Source organism: Nicotiana tomentosiformis, chromosome 3 (genome assembly GCF_000390325.3).
Source record: "Nicotiana tomentosiformis chromosome 3, ASM39032v3, whole genome shotgun sequence".
NCBI lineage: Eukaryota > Viridiplantae > Streptophyta > Magnoliopsida > Solanales > Solanaceae > Nicotiana > Nicotiana tomentosiformis.
In genome coordinates, this window is record NC_090814.1 from 37,886,584 (window position 1) to 37,909,374 (window position 22,791).

General features: G+C 37.8%; 1 protein-coding gene across 15 annotated transcripts; it reads right to left on the reverse strand.

Moving 5' to 3' along the window:
- Positions 1–953: 953 nt before the first annotated feature.
- Positions 954–21,210, reverse strand: LOC104092255 (uncharacterized). Of its 15 annotated transcripts, XR_011414680.1 has the most exons (17): positions 20,999–21,178; positions 18,552–18,766; positions 18,296–18,465; positions 17,597–17,843; positions 16,852–17,024; positions 16,387–16,484; positions 15,990–16,304; positions 15,734–15,904; positions 15,358–15,642; positions 15,010–15,274; positions 13,683–14,457; positions 12,724–13,602; positions 4,027–4,236; positions 3,812–3,869; positions 3,601–3,698; positions 3,246–3,520; positions 954–1,171 (listed from the first exon to the last, which is right to left on the reverse strand). XR_011414680.1 is itself a non-coding variant. In XM_070196863.1 (11 exons), the coding sequence occupies exons 5-8, from the start codon at positions 16,858–16,860 to the stop codon at positions 16,158–16,160; spliced, it is 312 nt and encodes a 103-aa protein (XP_070052964.1). In that variant the 5' UTR covers positions 16,861–17,024; positions 17,597–17,843; positions 18,296–18,465; positions 18,552–18,766; positions 20,999–21,164; the 3' UTR covers positions 14,804–15,274; positions 15,358–15,642; positions 15,734–15,904; positions 15,990–16,157. The 15 variants fall into 15 exon arrangements, 5 of the variants coding, with proteins under 5 accessions (XP_070052962.1, XP_070052964.1, XP_070052960.1 ...); XR_011414679.1 differs by having other exon boundaries at positions 3,601–3,869; XR_001968487.3 differs by lacking the exons at positions 3,601–3,698; positions 3,812–3,869 and having other exon boundaries at positions 955–1,171; positions 20,999–21,177.
- Positions 21,211–22,791: the final 1,581 nt, after the last annotated feature.

Here is a 22,791-nt window from a genome sequence, read left to right on the forward strand (position 1 = left end):
CTCATCCGGAATGATTCCACACTCAAGAAAATTTGCTAAGTCCGCGAACCATGACACCTCTTTTATTGAAATTGTCAAGAGTTGCTCATTGGGGAAGGAGTCATTGATTTCAAGATCATCATGCGGCCTCCCCTCCTCCAAACGGCTCTAGTGGTCCGCCACTTGATTTTCACTACCTTATCTATCTTGGATATCAATATCAAATTCTTATAACAAGAGAATTCATCTCATCAACCAAGCTTTGGAGTCCTTTTTGCTCATAAGATAATGAAGTACCGCATGATTCGTATGGATAATAACTTTCGCACCCATCAAGTACAGGCAAAACTTCTCAATTGCAAACACAATAGGAAGGAGCTCTTTCTCTGTAACGGTATAGTTAACTTGGGCACTATTCATGGTCTTACTAGCATAGTAGACCGGATGGAAAATCACTACAAGAAACATTGCCTTTAAGGAAGTGAATAATGGTTACTAAAGATCCAAATCTAGTCCTAATAAATCAATTGCGACGGGAAAAAGCTGGTCGTCACTCGTCGCAATAGCTTCCACCGCTAAAGGTCTACAACGACGGTTTAAAAACCTGGTCTTTAAATATTTTTAGAGACGAGAGAAACATCTAGTCGTTAAATACTTATAGAGACCTCGTCCCTAGTAGACCATTAACATATTATTCCAATAGATATTTTTTGGTCATTAAACACTATTAGAGACCAGCCTTTCCGTCCCTAATAGACAATTAATATATTATGAAAAATATATATTTTCCAGCCGTTAACACTTTTAGCGACTAGCTTTTAACTGGTCGTAGATTATATTTTAGAAACGAGCCCCACTAGTCCCTATTTAAAATAACTGCAATTACTTTAACGACCGTATTTCTGGTCTCTTATTAACCACAACTAGTCCTAAAGCTCGATGTCTCAGAAAAGTTATTTTTATAAATAAATATCAATTTGCTACAAAAAATTCTTGGTATAAAAAGATATTAATTACAATGTTAACATCCCATCATGTTAGTTTCAATATTTGCTCAACACCTTAACAAAAATACTTAGCTAACATCATGAGTTAGACAACGATATCAAGTTTTACATAACATTCCTAGCAAAATAATAATGAGCTTGTGTATCTTCCAAACTTGCATTCTTGTACCTTCAATCTTCAAAACCTGTAAGTATAAAATTTTAAAATATGATGAATAACTATTGGTAAAATAATATATGTAAAATTACACTTGAAATGGCTAAATTGCTTAGCCCAAAAGAGATCTAAATTCATCAGGTGTTATCCAACAACATCAACAAGGCTGCAAAAATATAAGAAAAATTAATTAGAAAAGTTTTGGGATGGTAAATCAAACTTTGATTCGAAAAAATCCGGCACTTTATTCTTTTGTTTTTTACTATTCATGCTTTAGATGAAGATGCAGAGTAACACAATGTTGAAGAAGATCTACAAGATTCCAAAGATAGTGTCATAGAAATCAGACAATAGAAGTAAGATGCAGCCACTGAAGGAGAAACTTCCGAGTACCATAAATCACTTTTACACCATATTTGTGCCTAATGTATTCATTTCAAGTTGTCGAGGCTACTTCAAGAATGAAATGTCATTAATTCACAACTGTTAGCATGTTGATATTCAGTACATGTTTAAAGATTATGCGATCTTCTTAATATATCAATCTATGCAAGATATCAACAACATGTAAAACAAACTTATTTGAATGTAAGAGTTCTTCTGTAGTAGCTACTTAAAACTTTAAGCAACACGATATCGTGCAAGAAGTGTCTCATCGATAATTAGCCTAAACTAGGCCTATACAACTTTGCAAGAACATAACTAATACTAACTTTGGCATGTTAATCATTTTGGAACATTATGGTCTGGGAATTTATCCATACGTGTCCTGGAAAGGCTTAGGTAAAGTAAAACGAAGTCACAAGTATGTTTTTTTCTGATAGAAACTTTAAACTACAATATAAGTTCAATACAGCTCTGCAATTAGAAATCTCTACATAGTACATAATTGGTAGTTTGGTGCTATCACCCAGCATCATTTATCATAAACATGTGCAAGTGTCATTTGTCACTTATTGATGAAATAAAAAATATCAACAGAGGAAAAGCTCTTCGTCAACTCTTCAGAATCTAAGTTTGCAATGTTAGCAGCATTATAATATGTAAAGGAATCACTATAAGACAGCTTTCAGAAGAAGTATGCTGATGGTGTGAAACATCTTTAGATTTTGAAATGCCTTTTTAGGTGAAAATGCACTTCTGTCTGTACCTTTACTCCACTTTGATATGCTTACATGTGATTACTCTTGCCACTAGGTGTATATGCCTTAAACCCCACACATCAAAGAGTCTCCCTATCCAACACTTTTTATGCATACCCATGAAGAACGCTCTTATTAAATTGCCAATAGAGCAAACAAAACAACGAGAAATTCTATTATCTTTTTCTGCATTCATTTTTCTTTGTTTGATAAAATCTGACAAAATACCTGGATAAATTTACAGAGCAAAATACGATGCCACATCAAAAGTTTTGAAGTCTTAATTATATATAATACTTGTCTGACCCAATAAGTGTACAATTGGACAAACAGTGCATGTCAAACAGCCCAAAAGCATAAAGAAAATGTATGTGTATCTAGAATTGTTATATATGCAGCACATGGATGCTTCAGAGAAGCTCCTGACCCCGGCTAATGTAACAAGAAATACAGCAAATCAGACTCAACACGGAATGAGCGCTTATTTAAAGAGCAGGCAGTAGAATGGATTTAGTAAAGCATATACTTCCATCACTAAAACACTTGACGCATTTTAACCACCTAATACTTTTGGATTTTCATTTAAATAACTAACAAAATTCAGCCTTCTTTATGCTGTTTTCCTTACAATGTGGCAAGTAATATCTCTTGCCATGGTGAACAGAAACTTGGGCACACAACTCTTGGATCAATGATGATAGAATTAGTTGTGATAAAAGAATCCCAATACATGTGGTATATTGATGGGATTCTTCTGTTTACTCATAGTTTACTCGCTAGTCAAATCAAACAACTGATAGAATCTATAAGTAGAAGTGACTATATGTAAATCAACAAAAAAAAATTAAAAAGTAAGGAATATTATTACTAACTTGGCCAGCAGACAAAAATAGTGGTCATTCAGTTGAAACGGGCGATGGCGTAGGCGAGACATGCGATTATTGAGTAGCGAAGAATTACCTTATTTTCTTTATTTCTTTCATCTCATTTTCTAAGGAAGACAAGCGATCATGTAGGGATTTGTTTTCCTCGTTCAAAGATTTGTTTTCCTCTCGAGTTTGAACGTAGCGCGGACAGTAATTTATCCTTTGAAGAAGTGCCACCTTTCAAGTCTTTCACCTTTACTCCACCCCCAAAGCCAAATACATGGCTACGAGTTTGAGGTCCACAATATTTTTCTACTATCTCTATGCTAGGTAGAGATGGATCCGACGAACAACTTCTTCAATCTAAGCCTACAAAACATATGAAGAAATTTTATATCAAAACCCATAATAATTTCAAATCATTTACATATTTAATTTACCAAACATACATGTTTCTCAATTGCTTCAGGTTCAACAAGCTTGTTATTTTTCTTACGAGTCTCAAAGAAAATTATTGTCAAGTCGGTGGATTGCCATCTTTTCCGCCCTTTACGTCAAAGGCAAACATGTCAAAAAATACCTCTTAAATATTTTCTTTAGGAAAATAGATATTTTATGATAATATCTTTTGATAAATAATCTCTCGAATAGGTTTGCTACCCATATGATGAAGCATCTTCAACTTAGCTCGTTTTGCTGCATTCCTGTTGCTTCTTGCCTTTGTGAAACAATAAGCTTAAATATAATTATTGTAATAAATTTAAATAATACACAGGTTTGATTCCAAGTATAGAGCAAAAAAAATATTTGGTGTCAGGGAAGGAATCAGACTGCAGATGCTTTGGCAAAATAGACTATTAAATCACTGGGCATACCTGAAAATGTTTTGAAGAAAAATGTTCCTTTACTAACCGCTCCCATTCTTTCTTGTCTACACCCTTTGGAATATTCTTAAGACCATGTTAGATTGGCTTATCCTTCACATATTTTGCATGTAAGTGTCCTCTCCATTTATTCCATAGCTCTTTCATCCATCCCAAGATATGATCGCGATGATCATTCATGTCAACACTCTCAAATTTATCCTACAATAATCAAAATATTGGTTGATTATATGCATCGCAAGATACTATCAGCAAAATGATACAATTCTCAATTCCTCTTCAGTTATGAAGCTACCATGAAGCCTTTTCAGTAATAACAGAAAAAGAGAATGAAAAACAATTCACCTACATTGCTGCACTTTTTGCAAGAAAGTAAAAAAGAAAACTTCTCCTAGCTTTCAAGACTTCTAGTTTCAAGTATTATTTTCATCTAAGACTTGAATTTCCTCTTCGATTGTAACGATCCGGTCGGTTATTTTGAGAGTAATAGTCCCGATCCCCTATTTACTGCTTTTTCCGTATCATATTATGCTTATGTGACTTGCCGGGAGGTTTTGTTCTTGATTTGGAGTGTTTTGGGACACTTATTCCCTAAAACGGAAGCTTAAGTTTTAGAATTTTGACCGTAGTTGGAATTATGTGAAGACGACTCAAGAATGGAGTTTTATCAGTTCTGTTAGCTCTATTGTATAATTTTGGACTTAGGAGCGTTTACGAATTTATGAATTGGAGGTCTGTAGCTGAATTAGGCTTTAAATGGCAAAACTTGAATTTTTGGAAAGTTTGATCGGGAGTAAACTTTTGATATCGGGGTCGGACTCCGATTTCGGAAGGTGGAGTAGGTCCGGAATGTCGAATTTGTCTACTGTGTAAAATTTGAGGTCAATCGGACGTGATTTGGTAGGTTGCAGCATCGGTTGAGAAGTTTGAAGTTTCAAGTTTATTAGGTTTGAATTGGAGTGTGATTTGTATTTTTATTATTGTTTGATGTGATTTGAGGGCTCGACTAAGTTCGTATGATATTTTAGGACTTGTTGGTATGTTTGGTTGAGGTCCCGAGGGTGTTGGGTTGATTTCGGGTGGTTAACGGATCATTTGGAAATGTGTTGGATTGGCTGAAATTGTTGCACCTGGTGTAATCACACCTACGCCCTTTGGGCTGCAGGTGCGACCCCGTAGAAGCGGCCATCGAGCCATAGAAGTGATTTTTGGCCTGGCTGGCTGGGACCGCAGAAGCGGTCAGAGTCTCACAGAAGCGGACTCGCAAGAGCGGTGAAAGGAACGCAGAAGCGGGCGCGCAGAAATGGCCCTTGATCGCATAAGCGATTTTTGAAGACTTAAGTTAAGTCTGCACCTGCGATGGTTTTTTCGCTGGTGAGGAACCGCATAAGCGGTGAACCCCTCACAGAAGCGAGATCGCTGGGCGAAAAAAGGCTATGTTCGAGTGTTTTATCCCATTTTTATTTTGGGACTTTGAGAGCTCGGATTTAGGCGATAATTTGAGAGATTTTCAGAAGAAGCTATTGAGTAATGATTCTTAACTCATTTATAGTTATATTCCACTAATCTATCATTAATTTCATCTTTTAATTAAGGATTTGGGTTGAGAAAATTGGGGAAAACGTTGGAAAGTTCTTTAACCGAATTTTTGGGTTTTGATTGAGATTTTGGTATCGAATTTGAGTAATTTTGGTATGGGTGGACTCGTGGTTGATTGGGTGTTCATATTTTGTGACTTTTTCCTGATTCTGAGACGTGGGTCCGGGTCGACTTTTTGGGGCGATTTTTGAAATTCTTGTTAAAGTCTTGATTTCATTAATTAGATTAGTTTATTATAGTTGTATTTATAGTATGTGATGGTTTTTGGCTAGATTTGGGCCATTTAGTGTTATAAGTTCGAGGAAAAAGGCATTCTTGTTGATTGATTGAGCTTGGTTCGAGATATGTTGCTCGCCTAAACTTGTGTGGGAGAAATTCCCTTAGGATTTGGTATTGTTGTGATACTTCTGATATGTGAGCGCCGTGTACGTGAGGTGACGAGTGCGTACACGAGCTAATTGTTAAAAAATCTAGTTTTTACTGAGCAGTAACCTGTTACGTCTTAATTGAGTTATACCAGCATGTGTAGTTATCTTGTTAGCCTAATATCGCATGTCTACGTGTCTTAATTGCTTATTTAAAACCTGTACAACATACTTAGGTGATTTCATGTGTTTTCCTTAACTCGTATTTAGCCATAAACTGTAGGATTTCTTGCTGTAATTATTGTTTCCATCGATTTCGAGCTGTCTGTTTACTTTTGGAACTACGAGGTGGTACCTCGAGAGATCCCCCTGCATATTTACTTTTGGGACTACGATGCGGTACCTCGGGAGATCCCCCTATATATTTAATTTTGGGACTACGAGGCGGTACCTCGGGAGATCCCCTGTTGAGCGTTTACTTTTGGGACTACGAGACGGTATCTCGGGAGTGCCCCCCGTTGTTTATCCTTATGTGATGTGTTGTTATATTTCTGTAATTTCTCCTCGTTAAATTTCCAGTCTTTTATTACATTGCTAATTTTTATGCCTTAAATTATTATATACCAGTAGGGCCCTGACCTGACCTCGTCACTACTCTACCGAGGTTAGGCTTGGTACTTACTGGGTACCGTTGTGGTGTACTCATGCTAATCTTCTGCACATGTTTTGTGTGTAGATCCAGGTAACTCCTACCAGCCCCACTATTAGTTGTGTACTTGCTGCTGCTCTGGAGACTTCAAGGTATATCTGCCTGCGTCCGCAGATCTCGGAGTCCCCCTCTGTCCCTTTCATGTTGTTCCTCCCTTATTTCTTCTAGTTACTGATGTATAGAAGTAGGTAGACAAATTCTTAGAGCTTGTGACTTGTGATTACCAAGTTTTGGAAATATTGTTATACTCGAGATGTTGGTTACTTGTACATGCCAAGCGATATTTTCCGTTATATTGTTATATGTTGATATTAGTGGTTGTTTCTGTCTCTATTTTTTATTATTCTGCAATTGTTAGGCTTGCCTAGTCGTAGAGACTAGGTGTTCCCACGACATCTTACGGAGGGAGAATTGGGTCGTAATAAGTTGGTATCAGAGCTCTAGGTTCATAGGTGTTATGAGTCACGAGTAGGTTTAGTAGAGTCTCGCGGATCGGTAGAAAGATGTCTGTACTTATCTTCGGGAGGCTATGGAACTGTTAGGAAAAAATTTTACTTCTTTTATTCCTTGTCATGCGAAATTGTTGACTTCGGAAATCTAAACTTCTGTCTTCTATTCTCTCACAGATGGTGAGGATACGTACAGGCGGATTAGATTACCAGGCACCTGCGTCCCCTGCTGGAGTTGCGAGAGGTCGGGATCGGGGTAGAGGCCGAGGACGTCCACGTGGTGCAGCCAGAGCACCCGTACGAGCTGCTACAGAGGAGCCACCAGCAGCCCCAATTGGAGAGCAGGCACCTAAGACGCCTGTTATTGCGCCAGCTCTTCAGGAGACCCTAGCACAGTTTCTGAGCATGTTCGGTACTCTAGCTCAGGTAGGGTTGATTCCACTTGCTCCTGCCACATCTCAGGCCGGGGGAGGAGCACAGACTCCCACCACCTGTACCCTAGTACTACGGCTTCAGGTTGACTAGGTTCTAGAGATCATACCGGTGCATCCGGTAGCTCCAGTTCAGCTCGAGGTTAGGGCAGCAGTTTCTGAGCAGCTCAGGCTTGAGAGGTACAAGAAGTACCACCCTCCTACTTTTAGTGGCTTGGCATTTTAGGATGCCTAGGGTTTTCTTGAAGAGTGTCACCGTATCCTCCGTACCATGGGTGTAGCGGAGTCGAGTGGGGTTTCTTTTACTACGTTCCAACTTAGAGGAGCAGCCTATCAGTGGTGGCGTGCTTATGAGTTGGGTAGTCTGGCTGAGGTAGCTTCAATTACATAGACTTAGTTCTCGGATATGTTCTTGATGGAGTATGTTCCCCAGAGTCTCAGAGATGCATGGCGCGCAGAGTTTGAGTAGTTGCGCCAGGGTGCTATGACAGTGTCAAGTATGCAGTTCACTTCAGTGATTTGGCTAGGCATGCACCAGCCTTGGTTGCTACAATTCGAGAGAGGGTCCATTGGTTTAATGAGGGGCTCAACCCCACTATCAGGCTTAGCATGGCCCGGGAGTTGGAGATGGATATTGCATACCAGCAGGTTATGGGGATTGCTAGGAGATTGAAGAGTATGCTTGCTCGGGAGAGACAGGAGAGGGAGCCCAAGAGGTTTCGCGAGTCTGGCACTTATAGAGGTGCTCGTGCCCCAGCTACAGTTCGTCATGGTAGGGGCTATATGAGTTGCCCTATTCATTCAGCACTTTCAGCCGCCAGTGGTATTCCGGCTACTCCTAGGCCCCAGGAGCCTTATTATGCACCGCCAGTGTATAGTGTACCTTCTGCACGGGGTGCTTTCAGCGGTCAATCCAGGCGACCTGGCCCGAGCCTATCGCAGCAGTCATGCCCTCCGAGAGCTTGTTTTGACTGTGTCAACACTTGCCATGTGGTGAGGGATTGCCCTAGACTTAGGAAGGGTGAACCTCCACAGACTTCTCAGGCACCGCGTGCTCCACCGGGCCCCTAGGATATGATTACAGCACCATCTACCACTCCACCTGCTCAGCCAGCTCGAGGTGGAGGTCGGGCAGATAGAGGTCGCCCTAGAGGGGGAGGCCAGGCCAGATACTATGCCCTTGCTGCTCGTACAGAGGCAGTTGCATCCGACTCTGTCATTATAGGTATTGTTCTGGTCTGTCATAGAGATGTGTCAGTCTTATTTGATTCAGGCTCCACTTATTCCTATGTGTCATTTTATTTTGCTCCATATTTGGGCGTATCCCGTGATTTTTTGAGTTCTCCTGTTGGTGTATCTACACCTATGGGTGATTCCATTGTTGTTGACCGTGTGTATCGGTCGTGTTTGGTTGTTCTTAGTAGTTTTGAGACCAGAGCCGATTTATTATTACTCAGTATGGTAGACTTTGATATTATTTTGGGCATGGACTGTTTGTCACCCCATTATGCTATTCTTGATTGTCATGCCAAGACCGTGACGCTGGCTATGCCAGGATTACCGTGGTTAGAGTATCTAGCTTATGTGAGAGTTATTTCATTTCTTAAAGCTCAATGAATGGTTGAGAATAGGTGTGACGCGTATCTAGCTTATGTGAGAGATGTCAGTATTGATACCCCTACAGTTGAGTCAGTCCAAGTAGTGAGGTATTATCCAGATGTATTTTCAATCGATCTTCTGGGCATGCCGCACGACAGAGATAATGACTTTGGCATTGATTTATTGCCGGGCACTCAGCCCATCTCTATTCCTCCATATCGCATGGGTCCTCCTGAGTTGAAGGAGCAGTTACACGAGTTGCTTAATAAGGGCTTCATTCTGCCCAGTGTGTCACCTTGGGGTGCTCCGGTCTTGTTTGTGAAGAAGAGGGATGGTTCTATGCGTATGTGCATTGAGTATCGCCAGTTGAACAAAGTTATAGTGAAGAACATGTATCCATTACCTCGTATTGATGACCTATTTGATCAGTTACAGGGTGCCAGAGTATTTTTCAAGATTGACTTGCATTCAGGCTATCATCAGTTGAAGATTCGGGAGCCAGATATCCCAAAGACTGCTTTCAGGACTAGGTATGGTCACTACAAGTCCTTGTGATATCATTTGAGCTGACCAACGCCCCAGCAGCATTCATTCACTTAATGCATTGTGTATTCCAGCCCTATCTTGGCTCATTCGTCATTGTGTTTATTGATGATATTTTGGTGTACTCCCGCAGTCGGGAGGATCATGAGCAACACCTGAGGACTGTGCTTCAGACCTTGAGAGAAAAGAAGTTATATGCAAAATTCTCAAAGTATGAGTTATGGCTAGATTCAGTGGCATTTTTGGGACATGTAATGTCGAGTGAGGGAATCAAGGTAGATCCGAATAAGGTTGAGGCAGTGCAGAGTTGGCTTAGACCGTCCTCAGCTATAGAGATCTGGAGTTTTCTTGGTTTGGCGGGGTATTACCGTCGATTTGTAGAGGGTTTCTCATCTATTGCAGCACCTATGACCAGGCTGACCCAAAAGGGTGCTCCGTTCAGGTGGACAAAGGAGCATGAGGAGAGCTTTCAAAAGCTCAAGACAGCTTTGATTACAGCCCGGGTATTGGTATTGCGTACAGGTTTGGGGTCTCATACTGTATATTATGATGCATCACGGATTGGTCTCGACGCGGTGTTGATGCAGGACGGTAGGGTGATTGCCTATGCGTCTAGACAGCTGAAGGTGCATGAGAAGAACTATCATGTCCACGACTTTGCGTTAGCAGCTATTGTTCATGCCTTGAAGATTTGGCGACACTATTTGTACGATGTTCCTTGTGAGATCTACACAGATCACTAAAGTCTGCAACATCTGTTCAAACAGAAGAATCTTAACTTGTGTCAGCGGAGGTGGTTAGAGCTGCTTAAGGATTATGATATCACTATTCTATACCATCTCGAGAAGGCAAATGTGGTTACAGATGCCTTGAGTCGCAGGGCGGAAAGTTTAGGGAGCCTAGCATATCTACCAGCAGCAAAGAGATCATTGGCATTGGATGTTCAGGCTTTGGCCAACCAGTTTGTTAGATTGGATATTTCTGAGCCGAGTCGAGTTTTTGCTTGTGTGGTTTCTCATTCTTCTTTTTATGATCGTATCAGGGAGCGTCATTATGATGACCCCCATCTGTTTGTCAGCATGGTGATGGCAAGGAAGTCACTGTTGGAGATGACGGTGTGTTACAGATGCAGGGCAGGCTATGTGTGCCTAATGTAGATGTTCGTGAGTTGATTTTCCAGGAGGCTCACAGTTCGCGGTATTCTATTCATCCAAGTGCCGTGAAGATGTATCAGGATTTGAGACAGCACTATTGGTGGAGGCGGATGAAGAAAGACATAGTGGAATATGTAGCTCATTGCCTAAATTGTCAGCAGGTGAAGTATGAGCATCAGCGACCGGGTGGATTGCTTCAGAAGATGGAGATTCCAGAGTAAAAGTGGGAGCGGATCACTATGGATTTTGTTGTTGGGCTCCCACGGACTCAGAGGAAGTTCGATGCGGTTTGGGTGATTGTGGATAGATTGACCAAGTCAGGTCATTTCATTCTTGTGGTTACTACTTACTCTTTGGAGCAGCTGGCTCAGGCTTACATCCGCAAGATTGTCAGGCTTCATGGCGTACCGGTATTTATCATATCTAATCGGTGTACGTAGTTTACATCACGGTTCTGGAGAGTCGTACAATGTGAGTTGCGTACTCGCGTAGAGTTGAGTACAATATTTCACCCTCATACGGACGGACAATCCGAGCGCACTATTTAGATATTGGAAGATAAGTTGCGTGCGTGTGTGATTGATTTTGGGGGTGCTTGGGTTCAGTTCTTGCCACTTGCGTAGTTTACCTACAACAACAGTTATCAGTCTAGCATTCAGATGGCACCGTATGAGGCTTTGTATGGTAGGCGGTGTCGGTCTCCAGTGAGTTGGTTCGAGCCCGGCGAGGCTAGGCTATTTGGTACAGACTTGGTTTATGATACTTTGGAGAAGGTTAAGGTTATTCAGGATTAACTTCGCACAGCCCAATCCAGACAAAAGAGTTAAGCAGATCGAAAGGTTCACGATGTTGCATTCATGGTTGGAGAGCGGGTCGTGCTCCTGGTTTCGCCCATGAAGGATGTCATGAGGTTCGGGGAGAAGGGCAAGCTGAGCCCAAGGTTTATTGGCCCGTTCGAGTTGTTTCGGCGAGTTGGGGAGGTTGCTTATGAGCTTGCCTTGCCTCCCAGTCTAGCAGGAGTTCATCCAGTATTCCTTGTTTCTATGATCCGGAAGTATCACGACGATCCGTCTCATGTGTTGGATTTCAGCTCAGTCCAGTTGGGCAATGATTTATCTTATGTTGAGGAGCTGGTGGGTATTTTGAACAGGCAGGTCCGAAAGCTGAGGTCAAAGAACATTGCTTCAGTGAAGGTTCAGTGGAGGAGTCAGACGGTCGAGGAGGCGACTTGGGAGACCGAACATGATATGCGCAGCCGTTATCCTCATTTTTTCACCACTTCAAGTATGTCTCTATGCTCGTTCGAGGTCGAACGATTATTTTAAGAGGGGGAGAATATAACGACCCGACCGGTTGTTTTAAGAGTAATAGCCCTGATCCCCTATTTATTGCTTTCTCCGTATCATCTTATGCTTATGTGACTTGTCGGGAGGTTTTGTTCTTGGTTTCAGAGTATTTTGGGATACTTAGTCCCTAAAACGGAAGTTTAAGTTCTAGGATTTTGACATCTTACAGAAGGAGAATTGCGTCGTGACATCGATGATGCTCACAACATAGCTATTCAACTTTTCCCAGTCCAAATGAAGTTTCACAATCAAGGATTTATTCAAACAATTGTTAAACTCAACTCTCAATTAAACGAAGAAGTTAGAAACTCAATCAAGGATTGAGATCACAATTGGCAGAACAACTCGAACACAAATGAATTTTTTTAAAACTTACAGTAGCTATGACAGACTTCAACTCAATACACATAAATAAAGAAACTGAAATCGCAATTAAAAATTTAAAACATTTATTGGAAAAAATATTTAAAAAGACTCAAAATGCACAACATACTCGTGACTACATTTGTTAACTCAATAGCTGCCCACATGTGATTCAACTTTTCTTGCTTAATATCATTCCACGATAATACTCCAACGGACATATATTGTGGTCACGTACTATTCTGCCCAAGTGCCTCAAAAATAGTTTGCGATTTGTTCTAACCGTTCGATTGTTATAAAGATTACTTTAAGCTTTTTTCCGACTTCAAGTGATGCATCTTCTTTGCACTTGTTCCTACCTCGAACTCTTTTTACCTTTCCAGGATTAGATGAACCTACAGTTGCATAATTTGGTAAAAACTATAGCAACAAAATTTAGTTCTACAAATTAACAACATATGGATTCAAAATATCATACATGTTTTAGCTGTCTCGAAGTGTTGCATAACTTGATTAGTAGATGGAAACAATAAAATATTGGCTTGCATATGCTCTTTCTCAAGAACGAGGGAGTTTTTATCCATTGTACACATTTCTTGATTAGAAGATATGGTAAAATTTGATCTTGTGCTTTTAGAAGGAGCTTGCATACATTGATTAGCAAAAACAACACTCTTATGGAAAGATCCCATCTCATTTTTATAAATCCCTAAAGAGGAGCAAAATGATCTAGGCATTTGCTACCGTCCCTTCTCAAGCGATCATGTAAGGATTTGTTTTCCTCATTGAAAGATTTATTTTCCTCATTGAAAGATTTATTTTCCTCTCGAGCTGAACGTAACGCGGACAGTAATTCAGCGTTTTAAGAAGTGCCACCTTTCAAGTCTTTCGCCTTTACTCCACCCCCAAAGCCAAATACATGGCTACGAGTTTGAAATCCACAACATTCTTCTTCTATCTCTATGCTAGGTAGAGATGGATCCAACTGAACAATTTCTTCAATCAGAGCCTACAAAAAATATGAAAAAATATTTTATATCAAAACTCATAATAATTTCAAGTCATACATATTCAATTTACCAAACATACATGTTTTTCAATTGCTTCAGGTTCAGCAAGCTTGTTGTTTTTCTTACGAGTCTCAAAGATAATACTTGTCAAATCGGTGGATTGCCATCTTTTCTGCCCTTTACATCAAAGGCAAATATGTCAAAAAACACCTCATAAATATTTCCTTTAGGAAAACAGATATTTTATGATAATATCTTTTGTTAAATAATCTCTCGAATAGGTTTGCTACCCATATCATGAAGCATCTTCAACTTAGCTCGATTTGCTGCATTCGTGTAGCTTCTTGCCTTTGTGAAACAATAAGCTTAAATATAATTATTGTAATCAATTTAAATAGTACACTTATGTTTGATTCCAAGTATAGCGGGAAAAAAGTATTTGGTGTCAGGGAAGGAATCAGACAGGAGATGCTTTGGGAAAATAGACTATTAAATCAATAAGCTTAAATATAATTATTGTAATCAATTTAAATAGTACACTTATGTTGATTCCAAGTATAGCGGGAAAAAAGTATTTGGTGTCAGGGAAGGAATTAGACAGATGATGCTTTGGAAAAATAGACTATTAAATCACTGGGCATACTTGAAAACTTTCTATAAAAAAATATTCCTTTACTAACCACTCCCATTATTTCTTGTCTACTCCCCTTTGGAATATTCTTAATAACATGTTGGATTGGCTTGTCCTTCATATATTTCGCATGCAAGTGTCCTCTTTATTTATTCCATAGCTCTTTCATCCATCCCAAGATATGATCGCGATGATCATTCATGTCAACACTCTCAAATTTATTCTACAATAATCAAAATATTGATTTATTAAATGCATCGCAAGATACTATCAACAAAGTAATACAATTCTCAATTCCTCTTCAGTTATGAAGCTACCATGAAGCCTTTTCAGTAATAACAGAAAAAGAAAATGAAAAAAATTCACCTACATTGCTGCACTTTTTGCAAGAAACTAAAGAAGACAACTTCTCCTAACTTTCAAGACTTCCACTTTCAAGTATTATTTTCAACTAGGACTTGAATTTCCTCTTCGATGATGCTCACAACATAGCTATTCAACTTTTCCCAGTCCAAATGAAGTTTCACAATCAAGGACTCATTCAAACAATTGTTAAACTTAACTCTCAGTTAAAAGAAGAAGTTAGAAACTCAATCAAGGATTGATATCACAATTGGCAGAACAACTGGAACACAAATGAATTTTTTTAAAACTTACAGTAGCTATGACAAACTTCAGCTCAATACACATAAATAAAGAAACTAAAATCGCAATTAAAAATCTAAACACATTTATTGGAAAAAAGATTTAAAAAGACTCAAAATGCACAACATACTAGTCACTACATTTGTTAACTCAATAGCTGCCCACATGTGATTCAACTTTTCTTGCTTAATATCATTCCACGATGATACTCCAACGGACACATATTGTGGTCACGTACTATTCTGCCCAAGTGCCTCAAAAATAGTTTGCTATTTGTTCTAACCGTTCGATTGTTGTAAAGGTTACTTTCAGCTTTTGTCCGACTTCAAGTGATGCAACTTCTTTGCACTTGTTCCTACCTCGAACTCTTTTTACCTTTCCAGGATTAGATGAACCTGCAGTTGCATAATTTGGTAAAAACTATAGCAACAAAATTTAGTTCTACAAATTAATAACATATGGATTCAAAATATCATACCTGTTTCAGCTGTCTGGGAGTGTTGCATAACTTGATTAGTAGATGGAGACAATAAAATATTGGCTTGCATATGCTCTTTCTCAAGAACGAGGGAGTTTTTATCCATTGTACGCGTTTTTTGATTAGAAGATATGGTAAAATTCGATCTTGTACTTTTAGAAGGAGCTTGCATACATTGGTTAGCAAAAACAACACTCTTATGGAAAGATCCCACCTCATTTTTATAAATCCCTAAAGAGGAGCAACATGATCTAGGCATTTGCTACCGTCCCTTCCCTATAGCACCTGGACCCAAAAAATCATATTAGTAAAAGATTTGGTATTTAATTTCAGTTGTATATGCAATTAAAAATACAACAGATTTGGAGAAACTTACTTGTTTCAACATTTGGGTGTATTGCTGAACTTGATCAGTAGATGAAGGCAATGGAATATCAATTTGCATTATACTCTTTCTCAAGAACGAAGGGGTTTTTATGTATCATTCCTTGACTAGCAGACATGGTAGAGTTTTTAAGCCCTTGTCCTCGTCCCTTCCCTATAGCACCTAATGAAAAAAAATTATATTACTTACACGTAAGCATTTAAATTCAGTTATGCAAATTAAAAATATTAGATTTAAAAAATCTTACATGTTTCAATTGTTTGGATGTATTGCTTAACTAGATCACTAGATTGAGGAAATAAACTCTTAGTTGTCATATTCACTTTCTCAAGCGATCATGTAAGGATTTGTTTTCCTCATTGAAAGATTTGTTTTCCTCTCTAGTTGAACGTAGCGCGGACAGTAATTCAGCGTTTTAAGAAATGCCACATTTCAAGTCTTTCGCCTTTACTCTACCCCCAAAGCCAAATACATGGCTACGAGTTTGAGGTCCACAATATTTTTCTACTATCTTTATGCTAGGTAGAGATGGATCCAACTGAACAATTTCTTCAATCAAAGCCTACAAAAAATATGAAAAAATATTTTATATCAAAACCCATAATAATTTCAAGTCATTTACATATTCAATTTACCAAACATACATGTTTTTCAATTGCTTCAGGTTCAGCAAGCTTGTTATTTTTCTTACGAGTTTCAAAGATAATTGTTGCCAAATCGGTGGATTGCCATCTTTTCTGCCCTTTACATCAAAGGCAAACATGTCAAAAAATACCTCATAAATATTTCCTTTAGGAAAATATATATTTTATGATAATATCTTTTGATAAATAATCTCTCGAATAGGTTTGCTACCCATATGATGAAGCATCTTCAACTTAGCTCGGTTTGTTGCATTCGTGTTGCTTCTTGCCTTTGTGAAACAATAAGCTTAAATATAATTATTGTAATCAATTTAAATAGTACACTAATGTTTGATTCCAAGTATAGCGGAAAAAAAGTATTTGGTGTCAGGGAAGGAATCAGACAGCAGATGCTTTGGCAAAATAGACTATTAAATCACTGGGCATACTTGAAAACTTTATGTAGAAAAATATTCCTTTACTAACCACTCCCATTCTTTCTTGTCTACTCCCATTGGAATATTCTTAAGAACATGTTGGATTGGCTTATCATTCACATATTTTGCATGCAAGTGTCCTCTTTATTTATTCCATAGCTCTTTCATCCATCCCAAGATATGATCGCGATGATCATTCATGTCAACACTCTCAAATTTATCCTACAATAATCAAAATATTGGTTTATTAAATGCATTGCAAGATACAATCAACAAAGTAATACAATTCTCAATTCCTCTTCAGTTATGAAGCTACCATGAAGCCTTTTCAGTAATAACAGAAAAAGAAAATGAAAAGAATTCACCTACATTGCTGCACTTTTTGCAAGAAACTAAAGAAGACAACTTCTCCTAACTTTCAAGACTTCCACTTTCAAGTATTATTTTCAACTAGGACTTGAATTTCCTCTTCGATGATGCTCACAACATAGCTATTCAACTTTTCCCAGTCCAAATGAAGTTTCACAATCAAGGACTCATTCAAACAATTGTTAAACTCGACTCTCAGTTAAACGAAGAAGTTAGAAACTCAATCAAGGATTGAGATCACAATTGGCAGAACAACGGGAACACAAATGATTTTTTTAAAAACTTACAGTAGCTATGACAGACTTCAGCTCAATACACATAAATAAAGAAACTGAAATCGCAATTAAAAAATCAAAACACATTCATCAAAAAAAAGACTTAAAAAGGCTCAAAATGCACAACATACTCGTGACTACATTTGTTACCTCAATAGCTGCCCACATGTGATTCAAATTTTCTTGCTTAATATCATTCCACGATGATACTGCAACGGACACATATTGCGGTCACGTACTATTCTACCCAAGTGCCTCGAAAATAGTTTGCTATTTGTTCCAACCGTTCGATTGTTGTAAAAGATTACATTCAGCTTTTGTCCGACTTCAAGTGATGCAACTTATTTGCACTTGTTCCTACCTCGAACTCTTTTTACCTTTCCAGGATTAGATGAACCTACAGTTGCATAATTTGGTAAAAACTATAGCATCAAAATTTAGTTCTACAAATTAATAACATATGGATTCAAAATATCATACTTGTTTTAGCTGTTTGGGAGTGTTGCATAATTTGATCAGTAGACGGAGACAATAAAATATTGGTTTGCATATACTCTTTCTCAAGAACCAGGGAGTTTTTATTCATTGTACGCGTTTCTTGATTAGAAGACATGGTAAAATTCGATCTTGTACTTTTAGAAGGAGTTTACATACATTGATTAGCAAAATTAACACTCTCTTTCCCACCTCATTTTTAGAAATCCCTAAAGAGGAGAAAAAAGATTTAGGCATTTGCTACCGTCCCTTCCCTATAGCACTTGGACCCAAGAAATTATATTAGTAAAAGATTTGGCATTTAATTTCAGTTATACATGCAATGAAAAATACAACAGATTTGGAGAAACTTACTTGTTTCGATTTTTGGGTGTATTGCTTAACTTGATCAATAGATGAAGGCAATGGAATATCAATTTGCATATACTCTTTCTCACGATCGATGGAGTTTTTATGTATCATTCCTTGACTAGCAGACATGGTAGAGTTTTTAAGCCCTTGTCCTCGTCCCTTCCGTATAGCACCTGATTAAAAAAAAATCATATTACTTACACCTAAGCATTTAAATTCAGTTATGCAAATTAAAAATATTAGATTTGAAAAATCATACATGTTTCAATTGTTTGGATGTATTGCTTAACTAGATCACTAGATTGAGAAAATAAACTCTTAGTTGGTATATTCTCTTTCTCAACCAAAGATCTAAGTTCCCATCCTCTTCCTTGTCCTTTTCTTATAGCACCTGGTGCGACGAATGCAGAATTGGCAGTAGTCTTCATAGTCTATCCCACCTCATTTTCAATCATTGATGGTTTCATATTGAACCTGCAAAGAGCCAAAAGTAAAACAAATTAAGAAAAAATGTGTGATAATTGTAATATTAAAAGAAACCATGACATCAGAATATGTACAATGAATATACTAATTCATAAAGAGATACTTCACCTCATCATTTCTTTTTTGTTTCTTTAGTGAAGGATTTCCCAAGTCTACAATATCATCATCCATTTGTTTCACAATCTCATAGGAATCATGAGGTTGAGTCTTCCTCACTACATGCCAACCTTTGTTGGAATTTTCACTAGCATAAAATACTTGAGATGCTTGCTCCGCTAAAATAAAAGTCTCATTTGTTTTCAAAAATCTCCATGGATTAACACTCACAAAATCATACTCATCTTTTTTAACTAAGATGTATTTGAATTGTTTACATATTTGGTATGTTTCACTGCTTTTACGATTAAAGATAAGAGTGCAGTTTTAGGTAATCAAGCATGCCTAACATTTTCTTGGCCCATGTATGAGCATAATCATTGTTGTATAATGTGCAAAATCTTCTAAAAAATTCTGAACACAATTCAACAGGAAATGTAGAAAAAAGTAACACTCCTCCATCCACTATTGTTACGATCAGATGCATACAATCAGAAGATACTAACATAAATAAAAGATCATAAATTAACTTGTAATTAAATATGTTGGTTCCCTAAAACTTGTATACTTGTTTTCATCTAGCCTGTTCTGAGATCGAAGTAAGTACTTACACCAAAGAAAAATATAAACAATATACTTTACGATACAATCATCCAAAATAGTCGTGTGCATCTGAAAGACTGCTTCTTGGTAATTTGTGTGAGCTATGAATTTCCGTGAGTTCTTAACATGTATTGGAATTTATGTTCCCTGTTATTTCTTTTTTCTTACAGACAAAGACCCATATTCTCTTGCTTAGTTATATGAAAGAAAAATATATGTGAATACACTGTTATTTGTATGCTTGACATTACTTGGCTCATAAACTAACTTCTCCTCGTAGTTATGCAAAATTAATGAGGTCTTACCTTAGCTAAGTATACCAAAATCTTCTTTCAGAGAGCATAAAATCTAATGAATTTCAAATATGATCATTTTTTGGTGCAGTTTTCTTAATCCACCTAAGCTGTTCATAGTACCATCCAGAGAAATTTACAACACTGATGTTACACAAAGCAGTAACTGTAGAAAGCAATTCTGGATGCCCAATCTCCAGCTACTCACATATAAAGCATGCCATATATGCATCTAATCTGTGTGGAACTCTAATGTCATCAATCAGACAAAAGGTATTTCCAACTACCAACTCTTTTGATAAACAAAATTTCCAACAGCTAACTACTAGAGTAAAGTAAGAGCTAAAACATCTGTAAAATGAAAGTATGCACCAGAATTTTATTTTTTGAACAGATGGAAATGAATAGTATGCAACCCTTCTTTTTTTGAACAAAGAAAATGAAAACTTTTTCAGATGTAAAATACATACAACCAATATATATTTTTCATTACAAGCAACAAGGAATTGCAATTTTCCCAGATGCTATCTCATTACTACATTTACATTAAGAGTAGGTACTGACAAATAAGAAAGAACTCAATACACTATTTATGCCATATGATATGTAACTAACCATTACTCAAACAACATGCTGCTAACTCCTGCTCTATATAGATGCAAACCAGACAATGTTGCAACAATAACTTTGGTATTTGCAGATGCAAATAAAACATCACCTACTTCTCAATTGTAGGTCAATTAATAAGCTATTACATATTCTTATTCATGAAATTCAGCATATCTTTAAGCTAAATTCTTTCTCGTTGTCATTTTAAGATTCGCTAAGCACAATAGTTTTCTACAAGCCGCTAGGTATCACTAAACATAATTTTAGCAATTCAAAAAGATGCTTCCATCACTCCTCTATAGTACAAAAACGAGACTGCTACTTACAGGGATTAGATAAGTGGGGAAGGCAGAAACACACATCAACGAAGCAAAAGAATGCAATTAAAATATGCCGCATACAATGCAGAGTTGCAATTTTAGATAAACTTCAGAAAATTAAATTATCAAATTTAGGAATCCCAACCCAATAATATTTTCACTGATTATACAAAAGAAAAAAAAATACCCAAATCTGAAACCTTACCAATTTTTTAATGTTAGAGAAGAAGAAGAAGATCGAAGAACTCGAATAAGCGAAGCAATCAACGAAAAAGAGCAACTTGAAAGAGGGGGCATACCACGGATTCTCAAACGAGCGATATGGAAACTTGGGCAGATTCACACACAACCAGATTCAGAACTTGCGTTTTGAGAAAACACGGATAAAGGAGACGGGCAGAGCTTGGCGGAATACTAGGGCAGAGCTGACGACTTGTGATACAGAGAGTTTCTTTACTACTTAAAACTTCTTATTTCAATGTATTAGTTTTGACGCCTGATTTTTCAGAAAAAAATAATTTTTTTAATATTTTGGTATTAGATTTGGCGGCACACTCACGCTCAATGCCTCCCAATTGTAATTTGGGACCGGTTACTAATATCTCTAGGGCCCAAATTTATTACATTCGCAATAAAATAAAGCATTAAGTGCCGCAATATAATCTCGTCCCAATAAATATATTTATTGCGACGGGATTATTAACTTGTCCCTAAAAGTTGGTCGTAGATAAGGCTTTTTCTTGTAGTGATTCTTGTTGAGCGTTGCCCCAAAACAGCCCCAACCGCTACGTCGCTTGCATCACATATAAGTTCAAAAGGCACACTCCAATTTGGAGCGGTGATGATGGGAATAGTTGTCAACTTGAGCTTCAACAATTCAAAAGCTCTCATGAAATCATCATTAAAATTAAACTTAGTGGCATTTTCAAGAAGCTTGCACAACGGGTTCATCACCTTAAAGAAGTCTTTGATTAAGCGCCGGTAAAACCCCGCGTGGCCTAGGAAACTCCGCACACCCGTCATCGAAGTTGGGGTTGGAAGCTTAGAAATACCTCTATCTTTGCCTTGTCAACTTCAATTCAACCCTTTGAAATTTTGTGGCAAAGGAAAATACCTTCCTCGACCATGAAATGGCATTTCTCCCAATTGAGCACCAAATTGGTCTCTTCAAATCTGACCAACACTTTGTCCAAATTTGCAAGACAATCATCAAAAGAATCTCCAACCACCGAGAAGTCATCCATGAAAAATTCAAGGTGGTCCTCCACCATATCCGTGAAAATATCCATCATACAACTTTGAAAAGTCGTCGGTGCATTGCACAAACCAAATGGCATCCGCTTGAAAGCAAAAGTACCACATGGACATGTAAAGGTTGTTTTCTCTTGATCTTCCGGAGCAATGAGAATTTGGTTGTAGCCCGAGTACCTATCAAGAAAGCAATAGAAAGCATGGCCGACCAATCTATCGAGCATTTGATCTAACAAATGAAGTGGAAAGTGATCATTCTTTGTGATTTTGTTGAGTTTGCAATAGTACATACACACCCTCCAACTGGTCACAGTTCTAGTAGGAATCAACTCATTATTGTCATTAGTGACCACCGTTATGCCCCTTCTTTGGGAATTCAGATAGGATGGACTAAGATTGATTTGAAATTGTTTAACATATCTGGTATGTTTCACTGCTTTAACGATTAAAGATTAGACTGCAATTTTAGGTAATCAAGCATGCCTAACATTTTCTTGGCCCCTGTATGAGATTAATCATTATTGTATAATGTGCAAAATCTTCTAAAACATTCTGAACACAATTCAACAGTAAATGTAAAAAAAAAGTAACACTCCTCCATCCACACTTGTTGCGATCAGATGCATACAATCAGAAGACACTAACACTAATAAAAGATTATAAATTAACGTGTAATTAAATATGTTGGTTCCCTAAAACTTGTACACATGGTTCCATCTAGCATGTTCCGAGATTGAAGTATATACTTACACCAAAGAAAAATATAAATAGTACACTTTACGATGCAAAATCATCCAAAATAGTCGTGTGCATCTGAAAGACTGCTTCTTGGTGGTTGGTG